Below are 21,002 nucleotides of genomic sequence, written 5' to 3' on the forward strand. Positions count from 1 at the left end.
CGTCACTGATAATCAGTCGAATATTAAAATAACCTCAAGACACTTACAAAACCTACCTAAAGCTAACATTCTCTCTCAAATACATTTACATAATGAAAACATGCACAGGAAAAAATCAGTTAAGCATCAACTGCTACACCAGCAATGCCACCTTGTGGTTTATTCCACATTTACTGTTGCATTCACTTACAAAGGCATTGTAGTACAACACAAGTTTTGTGGGGTGTGTTTTTGCCTTTAATTTTAATTACCACATGAACACGTGTCACTCAATCCTGAAAATGGAAGTTTTATCAAAATCTGTACAAAAATATGCACTTTGACTGCTTATATACTTAACCATATGTATCCAGTGAAGAATTTTCAATGCAAACTTAATACAGTGCCTAAGCTTTACACCAAACCCGTATCCATAATGATCACAGCTAGGCACATTTTTAAAATTAGAATATCTTGATCAAGAGCAGCTTTCAATCCAGGAATGTCACATCTTAAACTTCAACAGCTCTATTTTAAAGGCCTTAGGCTGTGTAAGTATGCTGGAGTTATAAACTTGAAGGGCAACTATAAAAGGAAAATGACATTTTATTGACGACAGCCATTCTTGTTACTTCAACACTTAAATGTTCACAGCTAGAAAATGAAACCATAAATACATTAAAATGGAGATGCACTTTATACTGTCCATTCTCAAACTGCATCCATGCTAGCATTGTTGATCTTCCACGGGAACACTTAAATGAAATCCAGAACAAGATATGAAGTTTTCCAGGGTTAAGGACAGCATACGCCTCAACTAGATCTATTTAAAAAAAAAAAAAAAATGGTTGAAATGTTCTGTAGGTAGTTGATTTCACACTAAATTTACAGTGAACTAGCAGGACAACACACTAGAGCAAGATGTGTCAACTGTAAAAAATGCAGAAAGAATATCTTCTACAGTCAGGAAAAAAAAAAAACACAAACATGTAAACTACCACTGAAGAGCTAACAAAATTCCTGCTCCAGTGCATAAACAAATGCCTAAATACGGCCTGTGACTTGAATAGAACATGCTGAAGGGACTGATCAATTTCCCAGCGACTGCCTCGTTGCTTGGAATATGCTACCTGTTCACGTGAAATTGAGCACCTCTAATGACACTGTTTAAAAAGGAACCTGGATGAGTGCATGAGGCACTGTAAATCCTTACTGGGACTAGCACACAAGACCCTCCTGGACATGGGGAAGCCATTACTAAATGCAATCTTTGGTATTAACTAATATTTCTATGGTAATACATTGTGATGAAACTGCTAGGCTTGAAATGACTTGTGGGTTGACAGCCTAGTAACCTCCCCAATGATCCTATTTTCCAAGAATCTTTTATAGCCAGAAAAAAAAGAATTCTCTGCACAGAAGTAAAGAAGTTATGTACTCACCATAACGTTCCATCTGAGTTGGTATCTTCATTTGTCTGCAACCTGTGGGATATGGATCCGAGCCGGCAACTTCTATCATAGCATAGGTCTGAGGTCCTAGCTCCTCCCCCTTACCCATAATCCCCTGCCTGCCCTAAACTGACCTCAGATCAAGTCTGCCCCATAGCACAGCAGATAAAAGGTGTCCCAATGGAAACATATGCTAACACAAGAACGATCATATCGGTCAGGGGGAAGGAGGGGGGATGGTTGCAGACAAATGAAGATACCTACTCAGACAGAACGTTATGGTGAGTACATAATTTCTTAGTCTGAAGTAGGAACTTCATTTGTCAGCAACTTGTGGGACAGAGTCCCCAGCTACCTAAATCTTGGGTGGCCTTCATGGAAGGATATTCCGGAGCACCGCAGAGCCGGGAAACATCTATTTTATAATGGCTGATAAAGGTGTGAGATGAAGCCCAAGTGGCTGCGGAACAAATGTCATCCAGTGGAACCCTAGCTTGAAAGGCCGCAGAAGTGGCAATGGCCCTAGTAGAATGAGCATGGACTCCTTCAGGTGCAGGCCTCCCTGAGCTCTGATATGGAAAGAATACAACTAGAGATCCATCGAGACAGAGAAACTTTAGAAACTGATTTTCCAAAATTACTTTTGGCAAAGGAGATAAACAACTGATCGGATTGCCTATGATCAGCAGTTCTATGGATATAAAAACGTAGTTGTCTGTGCATGTTCAAGGAATGCAGCTTGTACTCTTTGTTATGAAAGTTGGGGAAAAACACTGGGAGATTGATGGATTGATTGATGTTCGCTTCTGAAGATACCTTAGGTAGAAAGGACGGATTGATCCTGAGGTAAACCCTATCCGGGTGAAAAACCAGATATGGTGGTTTGACAAAGAGCTTGCAATTCCGATACTCTTTTGGCTGAAGTTATGGCCACCAAAAAGGCCGTCTTCCAAGACAGAAATTTGAGATCAACCGTGGCCGCTGGTTCGAATGGGGGACCAGTCAAGGCCTGCAAGACTAAGGATAAATCCCATGGAGGTACCACCTCTAACTGCAGGCCTAAGGAGGAAGGTCTTACACAGTTTGGAAGTGATAAGAGGGCCAGACTCTTGCTCCACATGGTAGTATGAAATTGCTGCCAGTTGTACCTTGACTGTGGAAGAACTAGCCCCCTGGTGAAAGAGGTTAGAAAATCTAGAATCTATGATATCGGGGCTGTAAAAGGGTCTAAACGACGGTGTTCTGCCCAAATGGTGAAGCGTTTCCACTTACTCCGATAAACCTTCCTGGTGGAAGGCTTGTGAGCTGCTACAAGAATGGCTTTGACCGGTGATGAGATCCCGGGAGTCCTTATAAGGAGTGGAACTGGAGCAACCAAGCCGTCAGCTTGAGGTTGACCAGGTTCGGAGTCGGAAGACAGAGAGGATGAGAGATGAGATCTGGGATGGGATCCAGAATCCATGGTGGATACACTAGGTGAGACCATAGGTAAGGGAACCACGTCTGACTAGGCCAGAATGGGGCAATGAGGATCATTTTGCTCCCCAGCTGCCTGGCTTTCTGTAATAATTTCAACATCAGGGGAAGAGGAGGGTAAGCATAAAGCAGACCGGGAGGCCAAGCATGAATTAGAGCGTCTCTTGGGGACTCCCCCGGAGGGGGGATCAGAGCGAAGTAATCGTTGCATTTCGTGTTTAAAGGAGAGGCAAAAAGATCGCAACAAGGTCGCCCCCATCGGGCAAATACTTGCTCTGCGACTCGGTGGTTGAGACCACTCGTAAGGAGTCAGGATAGTACGACTGAGCCTGTCCGCTAGAATGTTGGACCGTTCCAGAATGTGCATTGCTATGAGAAAGCGGTTGGTGGAAATCGCCCATTCCCACACTCTCATGGCCTCGTGGCAAAGGGGTTAAGACCTGGTTCCCCCCTGTTGGTTGATGTACCAGACTACCGACATGTCGGTCTGTACTGCAATTGTCCCTACCGGAAGAGAGTTGTGTAGTGCCTGCAACGTCAAAAGCACCACCCTCATCTCTAGGACGTTGATATGCAAAGAGGTCTCTACGTCGTTCCATGTGCCTTGGACTGTTCTGCCTGAAAAATGCCCCCCCACCCCAGGCGAGAAGCGTCCGTGGTCACTGTGTCGACTGGCGGAGGTAGTGAGAAGGGACATCCTGTGTGGAGGTTGGGAGACTGGAGCCACCACAGGAACAATTTTCTGCAAACCTTGCTTAAGGAAATGGGGTGAGACAGGGACCATTGTACCTGGAGGGTCCACTGCAGAACCCTCATGTTCAACCGGGCCAACGGCAGCAGAGGGATTGCAGCCGCCATAGATCCTAGGGCCCTCAGGATCAATTCCGCTGAAGGAGTTTGCAGCTGAAGAATGGCCTGCACGTACAACATCAGGTTGCGAAGCCGATCTAAGAACGCAAGCATCTGTCTGGAATCCAGTCTCGCCCCTATAAAATCCAGCATCTGTGTAGGGATGAGAGAGGATTTGGTCATGTTGATGGTTAATCCTAATAGTGGAGCCAGACCGAGAAAATAGTCCCTGCATGAACAAAGTAGATGCCTTGTTGGGGCTGTGAGGAGCCAGTCATCCAGGTATGGAAAGACCTGAATTCCCTGGAGTCTCAGGTGGGCCGCTATTACTGCTAGGACCTTGGTGAACACCCTGGGGGCTGAGGAGACCGAAGGGGAGGACCTTGAATTGAAAGTGACTGGCTCCCAGACGGAAGTGGAGGAACCTCCTGGAATGCCTGTCCACTATAATGTGATCCTTGAGGTCTATAGAACACATCCAGTCATCCTCCCGCAATAAGGGGAGGACGGATTGCAACGTGACCATTCGGAACTTTTCTTTGGGTACCGCCAGGTTTAGGAGAGAGAGGTCGAGGATGGACCTCAAGTCCCCAGTCTTTTTTGGCACCAGAAAGAACCTGGAGTAAAACCCTGATCCGACTTGATCTGGGGGGACGGGCTGGATGGCTCTTTTGTAGAAGCTGCTGAATTTCTGCAGCCCCCGCCTTCCTTTGACTGGGTGGGACGTTGGGAAGGCTTCTGATTCTGGGGTTTACTATGAAGGGAATTTGGTAACCTCTGGATATAATACGAAGCACCCAGCGATCCATTGTTATGGACTCCCATTTTGCCAGGTGCTTCGAAAAACACCCACCCCCGACTGCCTCCAGAGTGGAGCAGTCGGGAAACCCCTCAGGGGTTCTGCGTGGGCCTCTCAGAGAAAGATTCTCTGGACCCAAAATTCCTAGGACCCCCTCTGCCTCTGGGGCGGCGTCCTCCCTGTCCTCCTCTGCCACGAGAGGACTGGTTGTCCTGAGCAGACTGGGATTGATGCGATTTTCGGAACCACATCTTCTTCTGACCCTTTTGGTTCTACCTCTGGGGTGCAGAGAAGCGGACTCCGACGGCAGACAAGGTCTTCCCATCTTTCTCGCTCTGGACAAGAGTCGCGAACGGTTTTGCCGAACAGTGCAGAAACATCAAAAGGGGCATTCGCGAATGACGCCTTAAAGGGTTCCGAGAAGTCACAGTGACGGAGCCAGGCCTGCCTCATGACAAGCCCTACTCCGCCTGCTCTAGCGGCTCCCTCCGTAGCATGAGACAATAGACGCAGAGGTATTAGAGATAGAGCAGAGGGTGGCCATTCGGGAAGAGTACAGATCCTTGTCTCCCTCCGACATGGACCCTGGGGGGGGGGGGGGAAGCAGCGTATTCCTTAATTAGATCCCGCTGCATCCGAATAACGTGTGCCATGTAGTTCAAGGCCCTCAGAGAAGGTCGCTGAACTGATGGACCGCTTTCCAAGACGGTCCATCGCGCGAGACTCCTTGCTCGGAGGATGAACCGTGGGGCTCTCCTGAGCCAACTCTTTCTTGGTGGCTGCAGCCACAGGGGGACCTCTTCTCCAATGTGATCTCTCTGCAGGGGGGCTCAAAATTTTGTCTGGACGCTTCGGGATCGGCACTACGGTGTCTGGTTCCTTCCAAGCCCTAGAGGATATGAGATCCACCAGGGGGTCGGGTGGAGGGGACACCCAAGAGGTAGATGGTCCTGCCTTAAACGCCTTAAGGAATACGGACTAGTCAGAGGAAGCCTTGGGGCAGACCACCCACCCCTGATTTTGAGCATTTCCATGATGTCTCCAAAGGAGACATCCTCGGGGGGTGATCTAGGGGAGCCTTCCCCTTCATCCAAGTCCGTATCTTCAGTGAGACTCTCAGGGGAGTCCATGTGCCTCCTTTTGCACTTTGCCTTGTGAGGAATCTCCTCGGGGGGGCTGTCCGAGGAGTCCTCACGGGCTGTATCCTGTTCCACTGGAACTCCTAAAAGCGCTGAGGCAGGCTGCCCAGAGGGCCGGATGAGGGGAGCCAGGACCAGATGAGGAGTGCGGGAGGGAGCCGAAGCCAGGACCGGAGGCCTGGAAGCACTCAACAGTGCCCTCTCCACCGCAGCAAAAGCAGAGGGGGAGCCGCTCTGACGGATCCGAGATCAGACTCCCACTCGGATCCGAAGCGGAGATTGGACCCGGCGCCGAGAACGTCTGATCGGAAAGGACCAGTGTGCTCCAACCGAGACGGAGCCGAAAGCACACCGAATCCCTCGGATCCGAAGCTCGGCCCACAGCTCCGAGAGGTCGGATCAGACAAACTCGAGGGAACAGTCGGAGCCGACATGCCCAGCACAGTCAGCTCCAACCTACCCCCGAATCCAACGTGGCTCGGCTCCGAGCCCGGAATGCGGGTCAGAGAAGGAGCTATAGGAGCGAAAAAAGGGGTCGAGCTCCCCCCCCCCAGAGGGGGGGGGGGAGGCAAGAGCACTCCCATCTGCATCTGGGCCTGGATGAATCTCCTCCTCATCCGGTCCATGTCCGCATCAGACATGCTAAAAGTGGACCTCGACGAGGCCACCGAGGCAGACCTGGAGTGTCACCTCGATGACCTCGACGGGGACCGGATCACCTCTTCCTCGGGTCCCGGGGAGAAACAAGGGTATCGGATCAGAGGAGGAGGAGATAGAGAAGACTTGGACGGAGAAGCCCTCTTGGCGGGCGTTTCCGATGAGGAGTCCTCGGCCTGCCGCTTAAGGTGCTTCTCCCGCCGCTTCTCTTTCCTGGCCTCCCTATCCTCTGGAGCCGAAGCGTGAGGTTGAGTCCTGGTCGGAGGAAGGGAGGTCCGGAGTGACCGCTACCGGGGGGGTAGCGGGCACCGAAGTACCGGAGGCCGAAGCAGAGTCTGGGGGTAGAAGGCCCGCCAGAACTAGCTTCGACCTTCGATCCTTGAGTGCCCTGGGGTTGAACGCCGCGCAAATCGTGCAACCCGAAGAGAGGTGTTCAACCCCAAGGCATCTAACGCACAGAGTGTGGCCATCAGCCGGTGAAAGCTTGTGACCACACTCGGTGCATTTTGAAAAAATGGCTTTAGGGGCCTCCGACATTACTGTAGAAAAGCACACTCACTAGGCCCTCACACACACATGCTACGACCAGCGGGGGAGGGAGAAATATTTTAAATTAAATTAAAAATATAAGATATAAAATAGTGTAAGGGTAAACCTACCACACACACAGTCAGTCACTCAGAAAGAAGAAATAAACTTTTTCTCTCACAAAAACGCTAAGAGCTCTGAACCTAGCTGTTGCTTGAAGAGCAGCAAACTAGATCTGGGGTCAGTTAGGGCAGGCAGGGGATTATGGGTAAGGGGAGGAGCTAGGAGCTCGGAGCTATGCTATGATAGAAGTTGCCGGCTCGGATCCGAGATTGGATCCGTATCCCACAGGTTGCTGACAAATGAAGTTCCTACTTCAGATTATAAGTTATGTACTTACCATAGCTTGGCATCTGCGTTGTCCATATTAATTCTTCCTCAGGAATGGGTCTAGGATCTGATCCGACTTGGCTGCATACAAGTCTTTAGATCCAAATCTCGAGCTTCTCCCCCTACCCATAATGATACAAATCTCGAGCTCCTCCCTCTACCCATAATGCTCTAGCCATCTCCAACTCCTCACTCCAGTTTGCTGCCTTACTGCCCACTGTGTTAGAGAGACCGGATAGACACAAGAAAAAGATTGGTGCTCAAACCAGGAACATCAGGGTTCCCAAATAATTCAAAAGAACTTTCTAGGAGTGACAAGACCGGGGGATGGCTGGGTGGGAAGGTGAGGAAGAATGCAAACTGAAAACACAGATGCCAAGTTATGGTAAGTACATCACTTCTAAATCTGATGTCCTTTTCTTCTTCCTCATGAATGGGTCAGAGCCCCCAGCTACATAATCTCTTGGGAAGCCCTCAAGAAAGGACATGCCAGAGCACTGTCAAATCAAAAGCAGCTCTGCTTCTGGAGACAATGTCCAATTTGTAATGTGGAACCAAGGTACGAGTCTTAGACCAAGTAGTTACATCACCGATATCACCAATGGAAGTTCATAAGAAAAGGCAGGTGACTTAGTTATATAGTCTAGGATGACGACGCAACTCAAAACCCTTTTTATTTTAAATAAATCTGCAAAATACAAATCAGTAATCCACAAGGCCAGAGTAATTTGGAAACTGCCTGACTAAAGCTGCAAGGGAAAAAAAGATACAAACATCTGATTAGATTTCCTGTAATGTCGTTCTGAGAAAATAATGCAATTGTCTGCAGAGATAAAGAAGGTGAAACATGTATGCACTTTCATTTAGAGTTTGGAAAGAAAACTTTTACGTTAGATAAAAAAGAAAGGGTTGGTCAGCAAGGACACCCTGTGTTTAGAAAATAAGGTAATGAGACTTAGCCGACAAGGCCTGCAGCTCAGAAATTAATCAAGCTGAGGAGATAGCTGCTAAAACGATAGTTTTCCAAGGCAAGCTTCATAGTGTATAATCCACCAGTTTAAAGGCTATCTGAATTAATCTCTGAAGGACCTCTGTCAGATCCTGAGGAGGAGTGGGATCCATTAATGTAGGATAGAGGATGAAAACTTCCCTCAAGTCAGTCTGACATAAGCTGGAAGATGCCAAAGAGAATGTTTCCTGCAAGGAATCTGGAAATAACTGCCAACCGAAGTGTAATAGTGGGGGGGGGGGTAGCCCATTCCATAAAAGGGTTAGTGAGAAAAGGAAGAATGGCCCAATAGGTGCTGAAAAAGGGTTCAATATCCTGCTTGGAAGCCCCTATAAAGAATCTTCCTTTACCTCTGGTAGATTTTCATGGTGGGGGTCTTCTGGGAGGCCAAGACAAGCTCACACACCAGGGAAGCAAGGTTGAACTGTATTACTGGAAAGGGAGAACCAGCGGTCAACTAAAAGGCGAGAAGTCTGTAATGTTGAAATTCAAATGGGTGAAACAGGAGATGAGTGGGCTTAGATATCCATACAGGGTATCCCAAGTGGGACCATAGTAAGGGGAACCATAACTGTGGAGGCCAGAAGGGGGTAGAGAGGATGGTAGGGCTCTTTAGCCTGCTTGCTTTCTGCAATAACTTGGGGATCAGAAATAGAAAACTGAACACACAAAACCTTGGGTCCCCATAGTGAAAGAGCACATCATGGAGATCTAACCCCCCAGTGGAAGGGGGGGGGGGGATCAGAGTGAAATTAATATCACATTTACGGTTGAGGGGCAAAGCAAATCAGATGCAGCATGGCTAACCCCAGCAGTTAGAAATCATGTTCGCTACTGACTGGTTGAGGCATTCGAATGGATGAGTTAAACCTGCCTGCAAGTCCAACAATGGATTTCCCCTGGGATGTATGTTGCAACGGAGCAGAGGTTTTAGGTGATAGCCCATTTACAGACCCTCATGGCTTCTCTGCACAGTGGTTAAGATTTGGTTCCTCCTGTTTAAGTAACACACTACTGGCATGTTGATTTGTAAAAGTCCCTGGAGGGAAAAAAATCCTGAAATGAGTCACATTACTACATTGCTATGCAATCTGAACTCCAGAAGGGACCAAGTGCCTTAGACCACATTTGCTAGTGCCTCTGCACCCCATTTGGGAAGCATACGTCGTCACTGTGGTGACTGTAGGCAGAACAGCGAAACTTTGTCCATTAACAGACAATCAGGCTGAAACAGTCAATGAATATGGCACTTACGGATAGGGGGTGAAGATTATGGCAAACAAAAGGGTTGGTAGGGTATGCATCACTGTATTCCCAACATCCATTGAAAGATTTGCATCTAAATCTTGCTAAGGGGAATAGAAGCAAGCCAGCTAACACCGAGTCCAGAACTTTTAGAACTAATCCTGCTGAAGGAAACAGGAGAAATAGCATAGCCTAAACTTGATGCCTCAAGGAAATGAAGCAATGGAGAAGGAAACCACCTTAGTTGTAGAACTAAAGATAACCCTCTAACTTCCAGGATCTAGAATGGTGCTAGATGTGACTAGACATGCTTCCTGGAGATGTCTAAATTATTGCAGACGTGGAACATGTAACCCTTGGCTTGCAGTAGTAGATGCTTAAAAGGGTGGTGAGGAACCAAGCACCAGGTATGGGAACACTTGGAATCCTTGGAGGTTCAAATGAGCTGTTACGATTGCCATGCATTTCATAAATGTCCTGGGGGTTGTAGCAAGTCCAAAGGGTAGTACTCTGGATGGGTAAAGAGTAGCTACCAGGAGAGAGAGTAGAAGTCTTCTGGATCGCCTGTCTATTTCTATGTGAAGGAATGCATCCTGCAGTTCTACAGAGCACATTTAATCGTCCTTGTGCAGAAGAGGACAGATGGGCTGAAAAGCAACCATTCAGAACTCCATCTTGTGTATAACTGGCTTGTCTGATGCCTTTTGGAGGACTCATTCTTGAAACAGCATTGGTATTTCTTGAACTGCATCTTCCAGCTAACTAGATGGAATGTCGGGAAGTTGTTTCTTTACAGCAAGAGGAGAAGGAAAGAGGGATGTAGAAACCTATGGAAATGCCTAGCACCAATGAATTTCTTTGTGATATCTGTTCCTGCATCTCAGTGCAAAAAGAGATGACTCCTGACTTTCTCCAGCGGTGGACAGTGACAGACCTTAGTAGCAACCCTGAAGGGTCATCAAAGAAAGGGATTCAGAGGCCCTGACTCTCTGGTCCCCGGCTCCTGTATTACTACTACTGAAATGTTCTCCACAGCCTTTGGAAGAAGTTTCCCCTGCGCAAATCCTGGAAAGGTCCGTGACATTCAGAACCATCATCTTTGCTAGGAGAGAGCCATTGAGGGTTAGGACAAAAACATCTATGGTAGAGTGCCCCTTTTGTTCGGCATGGCTAAGCATATCTTTAACAGATAGCCCGAACAAAAAAGAGCTATAAAGGGTAACAGATAAGGGACACCTTGAAGGGCCCCACATAGTAGCATGCCACATCTACACGTCTCCTAATGATCACGTGTGAACCGGCTTGGTCAAGAGGCACTTCCCGCTGTACAGGGTACAGCCTTATTTTGACACTGGCAATGGGCAGACAAGTGAGCTGAAGCCTATTTTTGAGATGCTCTACAGCCATGGAAACAGTACTGAAAAGTTCTTGGCCATGACTCCCTGTAGTCTAGAGAAGTATGTAAAGCAAAGACTACCTCAGCTGAAATGTAGCAGAAGTAAACTCACTTTCCAAATCTTGTCTACCGCTGTGGATTCCATGTGTGGTTGATGGACAGAGGAGTTTTGGTCACCTTGCTCCTTCTTAGTGGCTTCTGCCACCACTGTGGCATCAACCAGGCTCCACTGGGGTCTAACAAAAGGTGGAAATACTGGGTTGAAGTCCAGGGATCTTGGTTCTCTTCCATGAGAGACTTCATGGGCGTCAGAGTGTCTCCTCTTATATGCTCTCTGCTGAAGGGTTTCCTTGCAAGGAGTTAGGGACAGATTTTGAAGCTAGGGGAAATTCCACTCAGAAAAGCTATCCAGTACTAGCTAGTGGAACAGGTGGATAAGATCAAAGACAGGAAAGGACAGTTCTCCAAGCATCAAACCCTTGTGTAACAATAGCCGGTACTGCCAGCCATGCCAGGGGAAGTAGGGCAGTAGGCATTTAACATACGCCAGCACAGCTAGCTGGTATTTCGTAAAGAACTTTATGTCATTTGTATATCAAACTGATTTGTACAGATGCTTGTGTTTAAAAATGTATTTGTAAAGTTGCTTGTGTTAAAATACATCAACAGTATTTCCTGCTGTACAAAAAAGAAATGCACATGCATTATTGCAACTGTTTAAATGTATACATTGTAACAGCATATACTGGAAGAGAAGAGATTAATCTGACTTTGAAAAAAATATTCTTGAAATTAAATTACTTTATGGGTTAAGCCATAAAGATGTTATCCCACAGTTTTGAAGGGAGCCAGAGACGTAATTGTCTGTGCTAGAGAATAGTTTGTAGCTCCTGAAAGGAAGAGTAGAATGTTTTTGTTTTATGGCTTCCAGATGCGGCAACAGATCTTAGATAAGCTCCATATATGTATGGCAGCAAACAGGTACTAAACCCTAGCTGCTTTTAGTGTTGGTAGTAGTGTGGAAAACAGAAGTCAGATGACCAGATGTATGTGATGTCATTCTGTACAGAAATAATGTTTTATATCACAGAAGACTGAAGTCTCAGGGGCAAGTCTGTTCTTGGAAACTTGACCAAGAGAGACCCCCACCCACACCATCTTGCCTTGTGATAGTGATTTAACTTGTGAACAGTAATTCTTTCAGTCAATCAGGAACAGATAGTGAGATTAGCTAAATACTGTTTTTCTGCATCTGTGTGAAACTTTTCATCAGGGTTATTTTTAATATTCCATGTGACTGAAAATCTGTTTACTGTAAAATATTAATATTTTCTTGCTCTTATTAAATATATTTAAAACTTTTCATCGTGGCTGGTCCTTTACAGAAACATATTAAAGTTTTGAGAGTATTTGCATACACTTATCTGGTGACAACTCTGGCCACTCCTGAAAAAGTACAGTTTTGTACCTACATGTAGATGTCCGATAGGAATGCATCTGCAGTCCTTACAAATGGGTTGTCCTGTCGTCAGGCAGCCCTTCGGTCGGCCGGATTCCAAAGTCTGGGTCTGGCTTCGGCTGGTGTCACACTTCACCCGACGTCATCGCTGCAGTTTTTCGGGTATAAAGGCATCAGCCGACGCCATTTTCCTCAGTGTTTCTTGCCCCAGATGCCAGGTGCCCTCTTGGATGGCTAAATTTGGATAAATGCCAATGTTTCCAAATAGTAGAGAGCAAACACATAAAATAAGCATGTATGTACATATATACAAACAAATACACCATAATAGACCCCCCCCAAGCTAGCTGAAGGATGGCAAATACCCTAGGAGTACCACAGAGGGAAGGTGGGTGGGTAATCCTGACTGCAGATGCATTCCTATCGGACATCTACATTTATGGTAGGTACAAAACTGTACTATGTCCTTCAAGGATGCATCTGCAGTCCTTACAAATGGGTAGAATACCATAGCTAAACTAGGGGAGGAGGAAAAAGGAGAGATTATGGTGTAGTTAGGATCCCTTGCAAAACAGCAGTGGCAAAACCTGCTCGGGATCTAGAGTATAAAGGTAAATTGTAATGCTTGGCAAATGTATGCACGGAGGTCCAAGTAGCAGCCTCTATAATGTCCTTGGTAGCCACTCCTCGTAAGAAAGCTGTGGTAGTGGCTTGTAGCCCTTGTGGAGTGAGGCCTGATGTTCTCTGGAGTTTTCTTTCCATGGCAGGAGTAACAAAATCTAATGCAATTTCCTATCCATTTGGAGATTGTCTGTTTTGAAATTGGTTTTCCTTCCTTTCCTGTTGCATATGCTACCAGAAGCTGGTCAGTTTTTCTATTGGACTTGGTCCTGTCCAGGTAGTAGCGTAATTGTCTATGTACATCCAAGGTATGCAAGAGTCTTTTTCCCCTGTTCTGTGGGTTGGGGAAGAATGTAGGTAGGTGGATAGCCTGATTTAAAGACACTCTGGATACCACCTTAGGCATAAATGTAGGATTTGTTCTCATGGACACTATCTTGATGGAAGATCAGGAAGGGTTGCACTGCCATTAATGCCTGTAGTTGAGACCCTTCTTGCTGAGGTTATTGCCAGCAGGAAAGCAGTCTTCCAGGATAAGTATTGTAATTCTGCTGTTGCTGCTGGTTCGAAAGGGGGAAGTGTCAATTTTTCTAGCACAAAGTTCAAGTCCCATGCTGGCAATGGTGGTTTCCTGGGAGGTTTTACATTTTTAATTCCTCTCAGAAACTGTCTGAGCAGAGGATGAGAGAAGACAGGAGGATCCAAGCTGTATTCTGCTGAAATAGCTGATGCATGTATCTTGATGGAAGAATAGGACAGGCCTGTATGGAAGAGCTCTGCCAAGTACTCCAGAATGTTGGCTATGTTTACCAGTGTCACATCTTTTCCCTTTGCAGTACTCCAAATGAGATATCTTTTCCATTTTGCTGCATAATTCTTTCTTGTTGAAGGTCTACGAGCCTCCAGGATTATGTCTTTAACCCTTTGGGATAAATTTGGGTTAATTGCTCCTATGTAATGTTCCAGGCAGTTAGCTGCAGAGTTTTCAGGTTTGGATGCAGGATGTTGTAGTTGTTCTGTGTTAACAGTAATGGGATCAGGGGTAGTGTCCATATTTGTTCCCGAGACATGCTCCTCAGCAATGGGTACCAATGTTGTCTTGGCCAGTCTGGAGCTATCAGAATGATCCTTGGACGTTCCTCTTTGATCTTCAAAAGCACCTTGTGCATCAAAGGAAGTGGTGGGAATGTGTATGCTGTCAGGTTTTTCCAACTGAAAGATAGGACGTCCACCTTCCAAGCAAGTGGGTGGTGCGTCCTTGTGCAGAATTTCTTTAGCTGGTGATTGAGTGGGGATGCAAATAAGTCTATTTGTGGTAATCCCCATTCTCTTGTGATGGCTTTGGAGTCGTCGAGATGCAGCATCCATTCGTGGGCATCTGTGGTAGTTCTGCTTAATATGTCTGCTAGAATGTTTTCTTTTCCGGTACAAAATTGCTTGTAACTGAATGTTGTAGCTCAGAGCCACATCCCATAGGTCCAGTGCCAGCCGGCATAGAGGATATGAATGTGTGCCTCCCTGTTTGTTGATGTACCACATAACTGTGGTGTTGTCTGTCCTTATCAACTGACCTTCTTGGAGAAATGGTCTGAATGACTGGATTGCCAATTTTACTGCCAGCATTTCCTTTAGATTTATGTGCAGGCGCAGCTGGTCTTGAGTCCATAAGCCTTGTATGCACTTGCCCAGCAGGTGTGCCCCCCAACCGAGGTCTGAGGCATCTGTCGTGATGGTTTGGCTTGGTTGACTGTTGGGGCAATCCTGTGTTTGATTGACAAGCCTGAGCCCACCATAGGAACTCTTGCTTCAGGCATGGGATTACTGGAATTTTGGTTTCTAGGCTGTGCTTGTGTTGGGACCACAAATTCTTTAGGTACCACTGCAGCTTTCTCATATGCAGTCTGGCATGAGGGACCAGAATTATGCAGGATGCCATGTAGCCTAGGGCTTGTAGTACTTTTCTTGCTGTTAGATGGTTCTGCTTTGTTAATCCCAAGAAGTAGAGAGGTAGTTGCTCTTTCTTTTCTGCAGTTAGGAATGCCATTTGTTTTGATGTGTCCAGCTCTGCACCCAGAAAGGTTATTCTTTGGGATGGAATCAGCCTTGACTTTTTTATATTGACTGTATATCCCAGGGCTTGCAGCAGGTAAATGACTCTTTGTAAGTCTTCTGTTAGCTTGCTTTTGTTGTCCACTTGTATCAGGCAGTCGTCCAGGTAGGGATAAATTTGGATCCCCTGAAGTCTGCAATGAGCAATTACTGATGCCAGGCATTTCGTGAACACTCTGGGAGCAGTAGATAAGCCAGAGGGCAATGCTGAGAATTGATAATGCTCTGATCCTGCAAGAAATCTGAGGTATCTTCTGCAAATTGGTCGTATGGGGACGTGCAGGTATGCCTCCTTGAGATCTAGAGTTACCAGCCAAGACTCCTTGCCCAGCATGGGAAGAAGCTGCTGTAGGGTCAGCATTTTGAATTTTGGAACAATGAGGAATGTGTTTAAAGCAGACAGGTCTAGAATAGGCCTCCATTTGTTCTCTTTTCTTGGTACCAGGAAGAGTCTGGAGTAAAATCCCTTTCCTTGCTCCATAGATGGTACCTTTTCCACAGCTCTCATTCTTAATAGTTGAGATATTTGCTTTAGAGCTTCTGCCCTTTGAGTAGGTGGTAGGTTTGGCATTCCTCTCTTTCCTGGTAGAGTATGGAAATGGAACCTGTAACCTTGGTCTATAGTTTGCAAAATCCATTTTTCCCTTGTGATGCAATGCCAGTTCTTTGAAAATAAGGTTAGCTTTCCGCCTAAGGGTGCTTCTAGTTGTTCCCTGGTAGGCGGTGCCAGCCAAGTCACTGTGTTTGTGTTGTTGTAGTGGTGGTGGCTGCGTCTGTTCCTCGCTGGTTGTTACCATGCCAGTGGCAGTCCCTGTAGGCACCCCTGGATTGGTTTCTGCCTCTAGAACGCCTATTCCTGCCTCTCTGTCTTAGAGGAGTCCGGAAAGGACCAATTCTTGGAGGGCCAGTTCCTGCTAAACCTTGGAGGTTGAACCTGTAAGAAATCTTTCACTGTTTGTACAGATTTCGCCTTCTCTTCCATCTTTTTTAGTACCTGCTGTGCAGGGGAACCAAATAAATTGACCTTGTCCATGGGTGCATCCAAAAGCTTTGATTTGACATGGTCTGGTAATACCTGTTCTTTCAACCATGCATGTCTCCTGATAACTGTGCCAGTCATGGCTGATCTAAAGGAAGCCTCCAGTGCATCATAGCCACATTTTAAAGAATGGTTACTAACCTGCTGTATGTTATGTACCATATCCTGAACATATTTTTTATCTAAAGATTCTTCAGAGGACAGCTTTTTAGTTAACTGGTCAAGCATAAACTCTTGATATTGAATCATATGAAATTGGCAGTTCAAAGCCCTAGCTGACAAAGTAGCAGAGGTGTAAACTTTTTTACCCCATCTAAGGACCTGGATTCCCTTTCAGAGGGAGGGTTTTAGTAGAAGTAGCTGCTACAGCTTTAGGGCCCTGGGAGATAGTCTCTGGATCTGCAAAAGGAGCCTTGTATAAATGGTGATGAGTGTCCGGGACCCTGTAGAACCTATCGGGCTTAGCAGGAGCCGGAGGTAATGAATCAGGAGCAGTGCAAGCATCATTAAATGCATCATCTACAACAGAAAGAACTGGAGGTATAGCTAAAGGCCTATGTTGTGGCAAATGTAGAAAGGTTCTAAGCCTTTTCTGGAGTCTGAGAAATCTTGGCCCTGCCACTGAAATTGTTCCCTCATAGCATGCAAGGTTTCCCCAAAGGAAAATTCCTCAGGTGGAGAGGCTGAAGGAACGGACTCTTCAGCATCAGAGTCTTCGTAAGGGGAATAAGGAGCCTCAGGAGGGTCTGTATGTTCTGAGTCGTCAGAGGAATCATCTGTGGATACTGGCTCAGGGGGCTCTGTTCTAGGCCTCTTTTCTGGAGGTGGGTGAGAGGTCCTGTCTGGATGAGGCTGGGATCCACGAATTAAAGAAATGAGATCCTCAGCCAAAGAAAGCATATGGGAGCTGGTGCTGGGCCTGTGTGAGGGGGGTTTGGCAGGCACCGTTTTTGAAGCTTTGGCTGCTTTAGCCCTGGCAAAGGCCTTAATAGACATGGCAGCAGGAGGCCTAGCAGCTCCACGTGCAGGGGTTGAAATATCCAGGGGAATAGTGTCTGATAATTCCTGAGAAACCGCAACAGAAGGTTGGATTTCAGAAGCCGATTCTACCAGGTTAGAGGAGGCCTCGGTAGTAGGCATGGTTTCGGCTGAAGAACCTCTTGCTCGGTTTCGGCCGAAACAGACACTCGCGGTTTGCTTAATCGCGGTTTCGGCCGAACCCGCGGACCGCGAGTGTCGGTCCTTTTCTTTGCGTTTTTTGGTAATTTGCGTTGTCGGAGGATCAGACTGCATAATATAGGCAAAATCAGAGCCGAAAATCTGTTCAGCAAACTCCGACCGACGTCTAAGCGTCCGTCGGTTAAAAGAAGTACAGGCTAGACAAGCTGCTACGTCGTGGTCTGGGCCTAAACAATGAATGCAGTAGGAGTGGAAATCTTTATGAGGTATTTGTTTCCCACAAGATAAACAGTTATTCACTTTCTCTGACATCGGCTGAGGCAAGAAAGAGTCCCCAACGGGGTACTTAGCTTTTTAGAAGTCTTCGAAGTAGTATTCGGTAGTAGTAATCTCTGGATCTGACCGACCGGCACTTGCGAACAGCTTCTGCTTCAGGCGCCACGCGGCAAGAAAGACTGAGGAAAATGGCGTCGGCTGATGCCTTTATACCCGAAAAACTGCAGCGATGACGTCGGGTGAAGTGCGACACCAGCCGAAGCCAGACCCAGACTTTGGAATCCGGCCAACCGAAGGGCTGCCTGACGACAGGACAACCCATTTGTAAGGACTGCAGATGCATCCTTGAAGGACATCCTTGCTGTTTAGCCAACATTACCATCTGTAATATTAAATTCACTCAGTATAACTGGATACCCTTTTAAGAACCTTAAAGTTAACTAATCAGTGGCAGTGAATCTACCTTATAGTCTGGGCAAAGTTGGAAGAGCAGGTATAATCTGTCCCAGACTGTGTGCATATGTGCGTGCAATACAGGGTGAGTGAAAATTAAATCTCAGAAAGTGTGTGCATGTCAGCTATTTGGAGCAGGGATATGAATAAGAAGTTTATACTCACCATAACGTTCCATCTGAGTAGGTAAACTTCATTTGTCTGCAACCTGTGGGATACGGATCCGACCTCGGATCCGAGCCGGCAACTTAAAGCTTGGATCTGAGCTCCTAGCTCCTCCCCTTACCCATAACCCCCTGCCAACCCTGACTGACCTCAGATCAAGTTTGCCCGCAAGCAAGTTTGCCCGCAAGCACTATAGTGGATAACTAACTACATTATTAGAATAGTACATCACTATATGACATGAAACATCTGAAGGTCAGGGGGACGGAGGGGGGGAACGGTTGCAGACAAATGAAGTTTACCTACTCAGACGGAACATTATGGTGAGTACATAACTTCTTAATCTGAAGTAGTTAACTTCATTTGGTCTGCAACCTGTGGGACAGAGTCCCCAGCTAAATAAAAACCTTGGGCGGCCTTCATGGAAGGATATTCCGGAGCACTGTGAATCCAAAAGAAGTTCTCCCTCTGCAGATAATGTCCAATTTATAACGATTGATGAAGGTATGAGAGGAGGCCCAAGTGGCTGCTGAACAGATATCATCCAAGGAAACCCTGGATTTAAAGGTGGCAGATGTAGCCATAGCCCTAGTTGAATGGGCACGAACTCCTTGAGGTGTGGGCCTGCCGGAATTTTGATACGCTGCAATGATGCACTGAAATCCATCTCGATAAGGAAACCTTCGAGACTGGTTTACCTAGATTAAATTTGGCAAAGGAGATGAACAACTGGTCGGATTGTCTATGACCAGATGTCCTAAGAATGTATCTAAGTTGTCTGTGTACATCCAAAGAATGCAGTCTGTACTCCCCTTTGTTCTGGTAGTTAGGAAAGAAGACCGGCAAATTGATAGATTGGTTAATACTGGATTCAGAAACTACCTTCGGGAGGAAGGAGGGATTGGTCCTGAGGTAAACCCAGAAACTACCTTCGGGAGGAAGGAGGGATTGGTCCAGAGGTAAACCCTATCCTTGTGAAAGGCTAAGTATGGGGGTTTCACAGAAAGCTTGCAATTCAGATACTCTCCTGGCTGAAGTAATAGCCACAAGAAAGGCTGTTTTCCAAGACAAAAATTTGAGGTCTACTGAAGACGCCGGTTCGAAGGGAGGGGCGGTCAGGGCTTGTAATACCAAGGTCAAATCCCATGGAGGTACCACTTCCTTTATTGGAGGTCTAAACAGAAAGAAGCCCTTTAGGAACGTTTTGCACAATTTTGTAGTAATCAAAGGGCCCATTTCAGTACCTACGTGGTAGTGAGAGATAGCTGCTAACTGAACCTTAACCGTAGAACAGCTAGCTCCGTCATTAAAAAGACCTGAAAGTCCAGCACCGCAGGCAAGGGGGCTGTAAAAGGGTCCAAATTATGGCGTTCTGCCCAGATAGAGAAACGCTTCCATTTACTACCATAGACCTGCCTAGTAGAGAGCTTGTGCGCTGCTACTAGGATAGTTTTAACTGGAGAAGAGATACCGGGAGTCCTAGCTACAAGTGGAACTGGAGCAGCCAAGCCGTAAGCTTGAGGCTGGCCAGGTCGGGAAGTGGAGCCCCTGGGGGTGGGAGATTAGATCCGGAAGGGGATCTAGAATCCAGGGCAGATTCACTCGAGACCAGAGGTAAGGGAACCAAGCTTGGCGAGGCCAGAATGGGGCAATGAGGATCATTCTGCTCCCCAACCGACTAGCTTTCTGAAGAAGTTTCAGCATGAGGGGAAGAGGAGGGTAGGCATAGAGAAGACCGGGTGGCCAAGCATGCACCAGGGCATCCCTCGGGGCTTCCCCGGCAGGGGGAATGAGAGCAAAGTAATTGTTGCATTTCGTGTTTGAGGGAGATGTGAAAAGATCGCAACAGGGCTGCCCTCAAACGGCAAAAATTCGACTTGCTACTTGAGGATTGAGGGTCCATTCGTAAGGTGAAGGGATGGTGCGACTCAGTTTGCCCGCCAGGATGTTGGTCCATCCCGGAATGTGCGTTGCAGTGAGAAAGTGGTTGGTGGAGATCGCCCATTTCCACACTCTCATGGCTTCTCGACAGAGTGGGTAAGACCTGGTTCCCCCTTGTTTGTTGATATACCATACCACAGACATACTGTCTGTCTGGATTGCAATTGTTCCTACAGGCAGAAGGCTCTGAAGTGCTTGCAACTATAACAGCACTGCCCTCATCTCTAGAACATTTACGTGCAATAAGGTCTCCGAATCGTTCCACGTGCCTTGGACCGTCCTGCTCGAATAATGCCCCCCCCCACCCAAGACGAGAGGCGTCCGTGGTCACCGTGGCGAGAGGAGGGGCCGTGGCAAAGGGGCATCCCGCCTGAAGGTCCGCCGATTGGAGCCACCAAACGAGAGCCCTCTTTCAGGCCCTGCTGAGAGAAATGGGGCGACTCAAGGGGTATTGATGAAGGGACCATTGGACTTGGAGAGTCCACTGTAAACTCATGTGCAGACTCACCATGGGAAGAAGGTTTATAGCGGCTGCCATGGACCCCAGGGCCCTCAGAACCAATCCCACCGAAGATTTTGAAGATTGAAAGATGGCCCGCACATGTGCCCTCAAAGTGTGCAACCGGTCAGGAGTTAAGAAGACTAGTTGCCTGTTGGTGTCCAGTCTGGCCCCGATAAAATCTATCACTTGAGTTGGGGGTGAGACAGGACTTGTCCAAGTTTATAGTGATCCCTAGTTGCAGAGCAAGGTTGAGAAGTCCCTGGCTAAGCATAGTAGATGCCTTGTCGGGGCGCTGAGGAGCCAGTCGTCCAGGTACGGGAAGACCTGCATTCCCTGGAGT

The 21,002-nt window shown here is 47.0% G+C and overlaps 1 protein-coding gene across 1 annotated transcript in view; it reads right to left on the minus strand.

The window, feature by feature from the left end:
• Window positions 1-567: 567 nt before the first annotated feature.
• EIF1AX (eukaryotic translation initiation factor 1A X-linked) overlaps window positions 568-21,002 on the minus strand; it is a 312,415-nt gene continuing 291,980 nt past the window's right edge. The window contains exon 7 of the mRNA XM_044072274.1: window positions 568-802. Within this exon, the coding sequence (XP_043928209.1) occupies window positions 797-802 (6 nt within the window). The 3' untranslated portion in view covers window positions 568-796. The remainder of the gene's footprint in view (window positions 803-21,002) is intronic.

Source organism: Protopterus annectens, chromosome 5.part0 (genome assembly GCF_019279795.1).
Source record: "Protopterus annectens isolate FY-2018-M chromosome 5.part0, PAN1.0, whole genome shotgun sequence".
Classification (NCBI taxonomy): Eukaryota; Metazoa; Chordata; order Ceratodontiformes; family Protopteridae; genus Protopterus; species Protopterus annectens.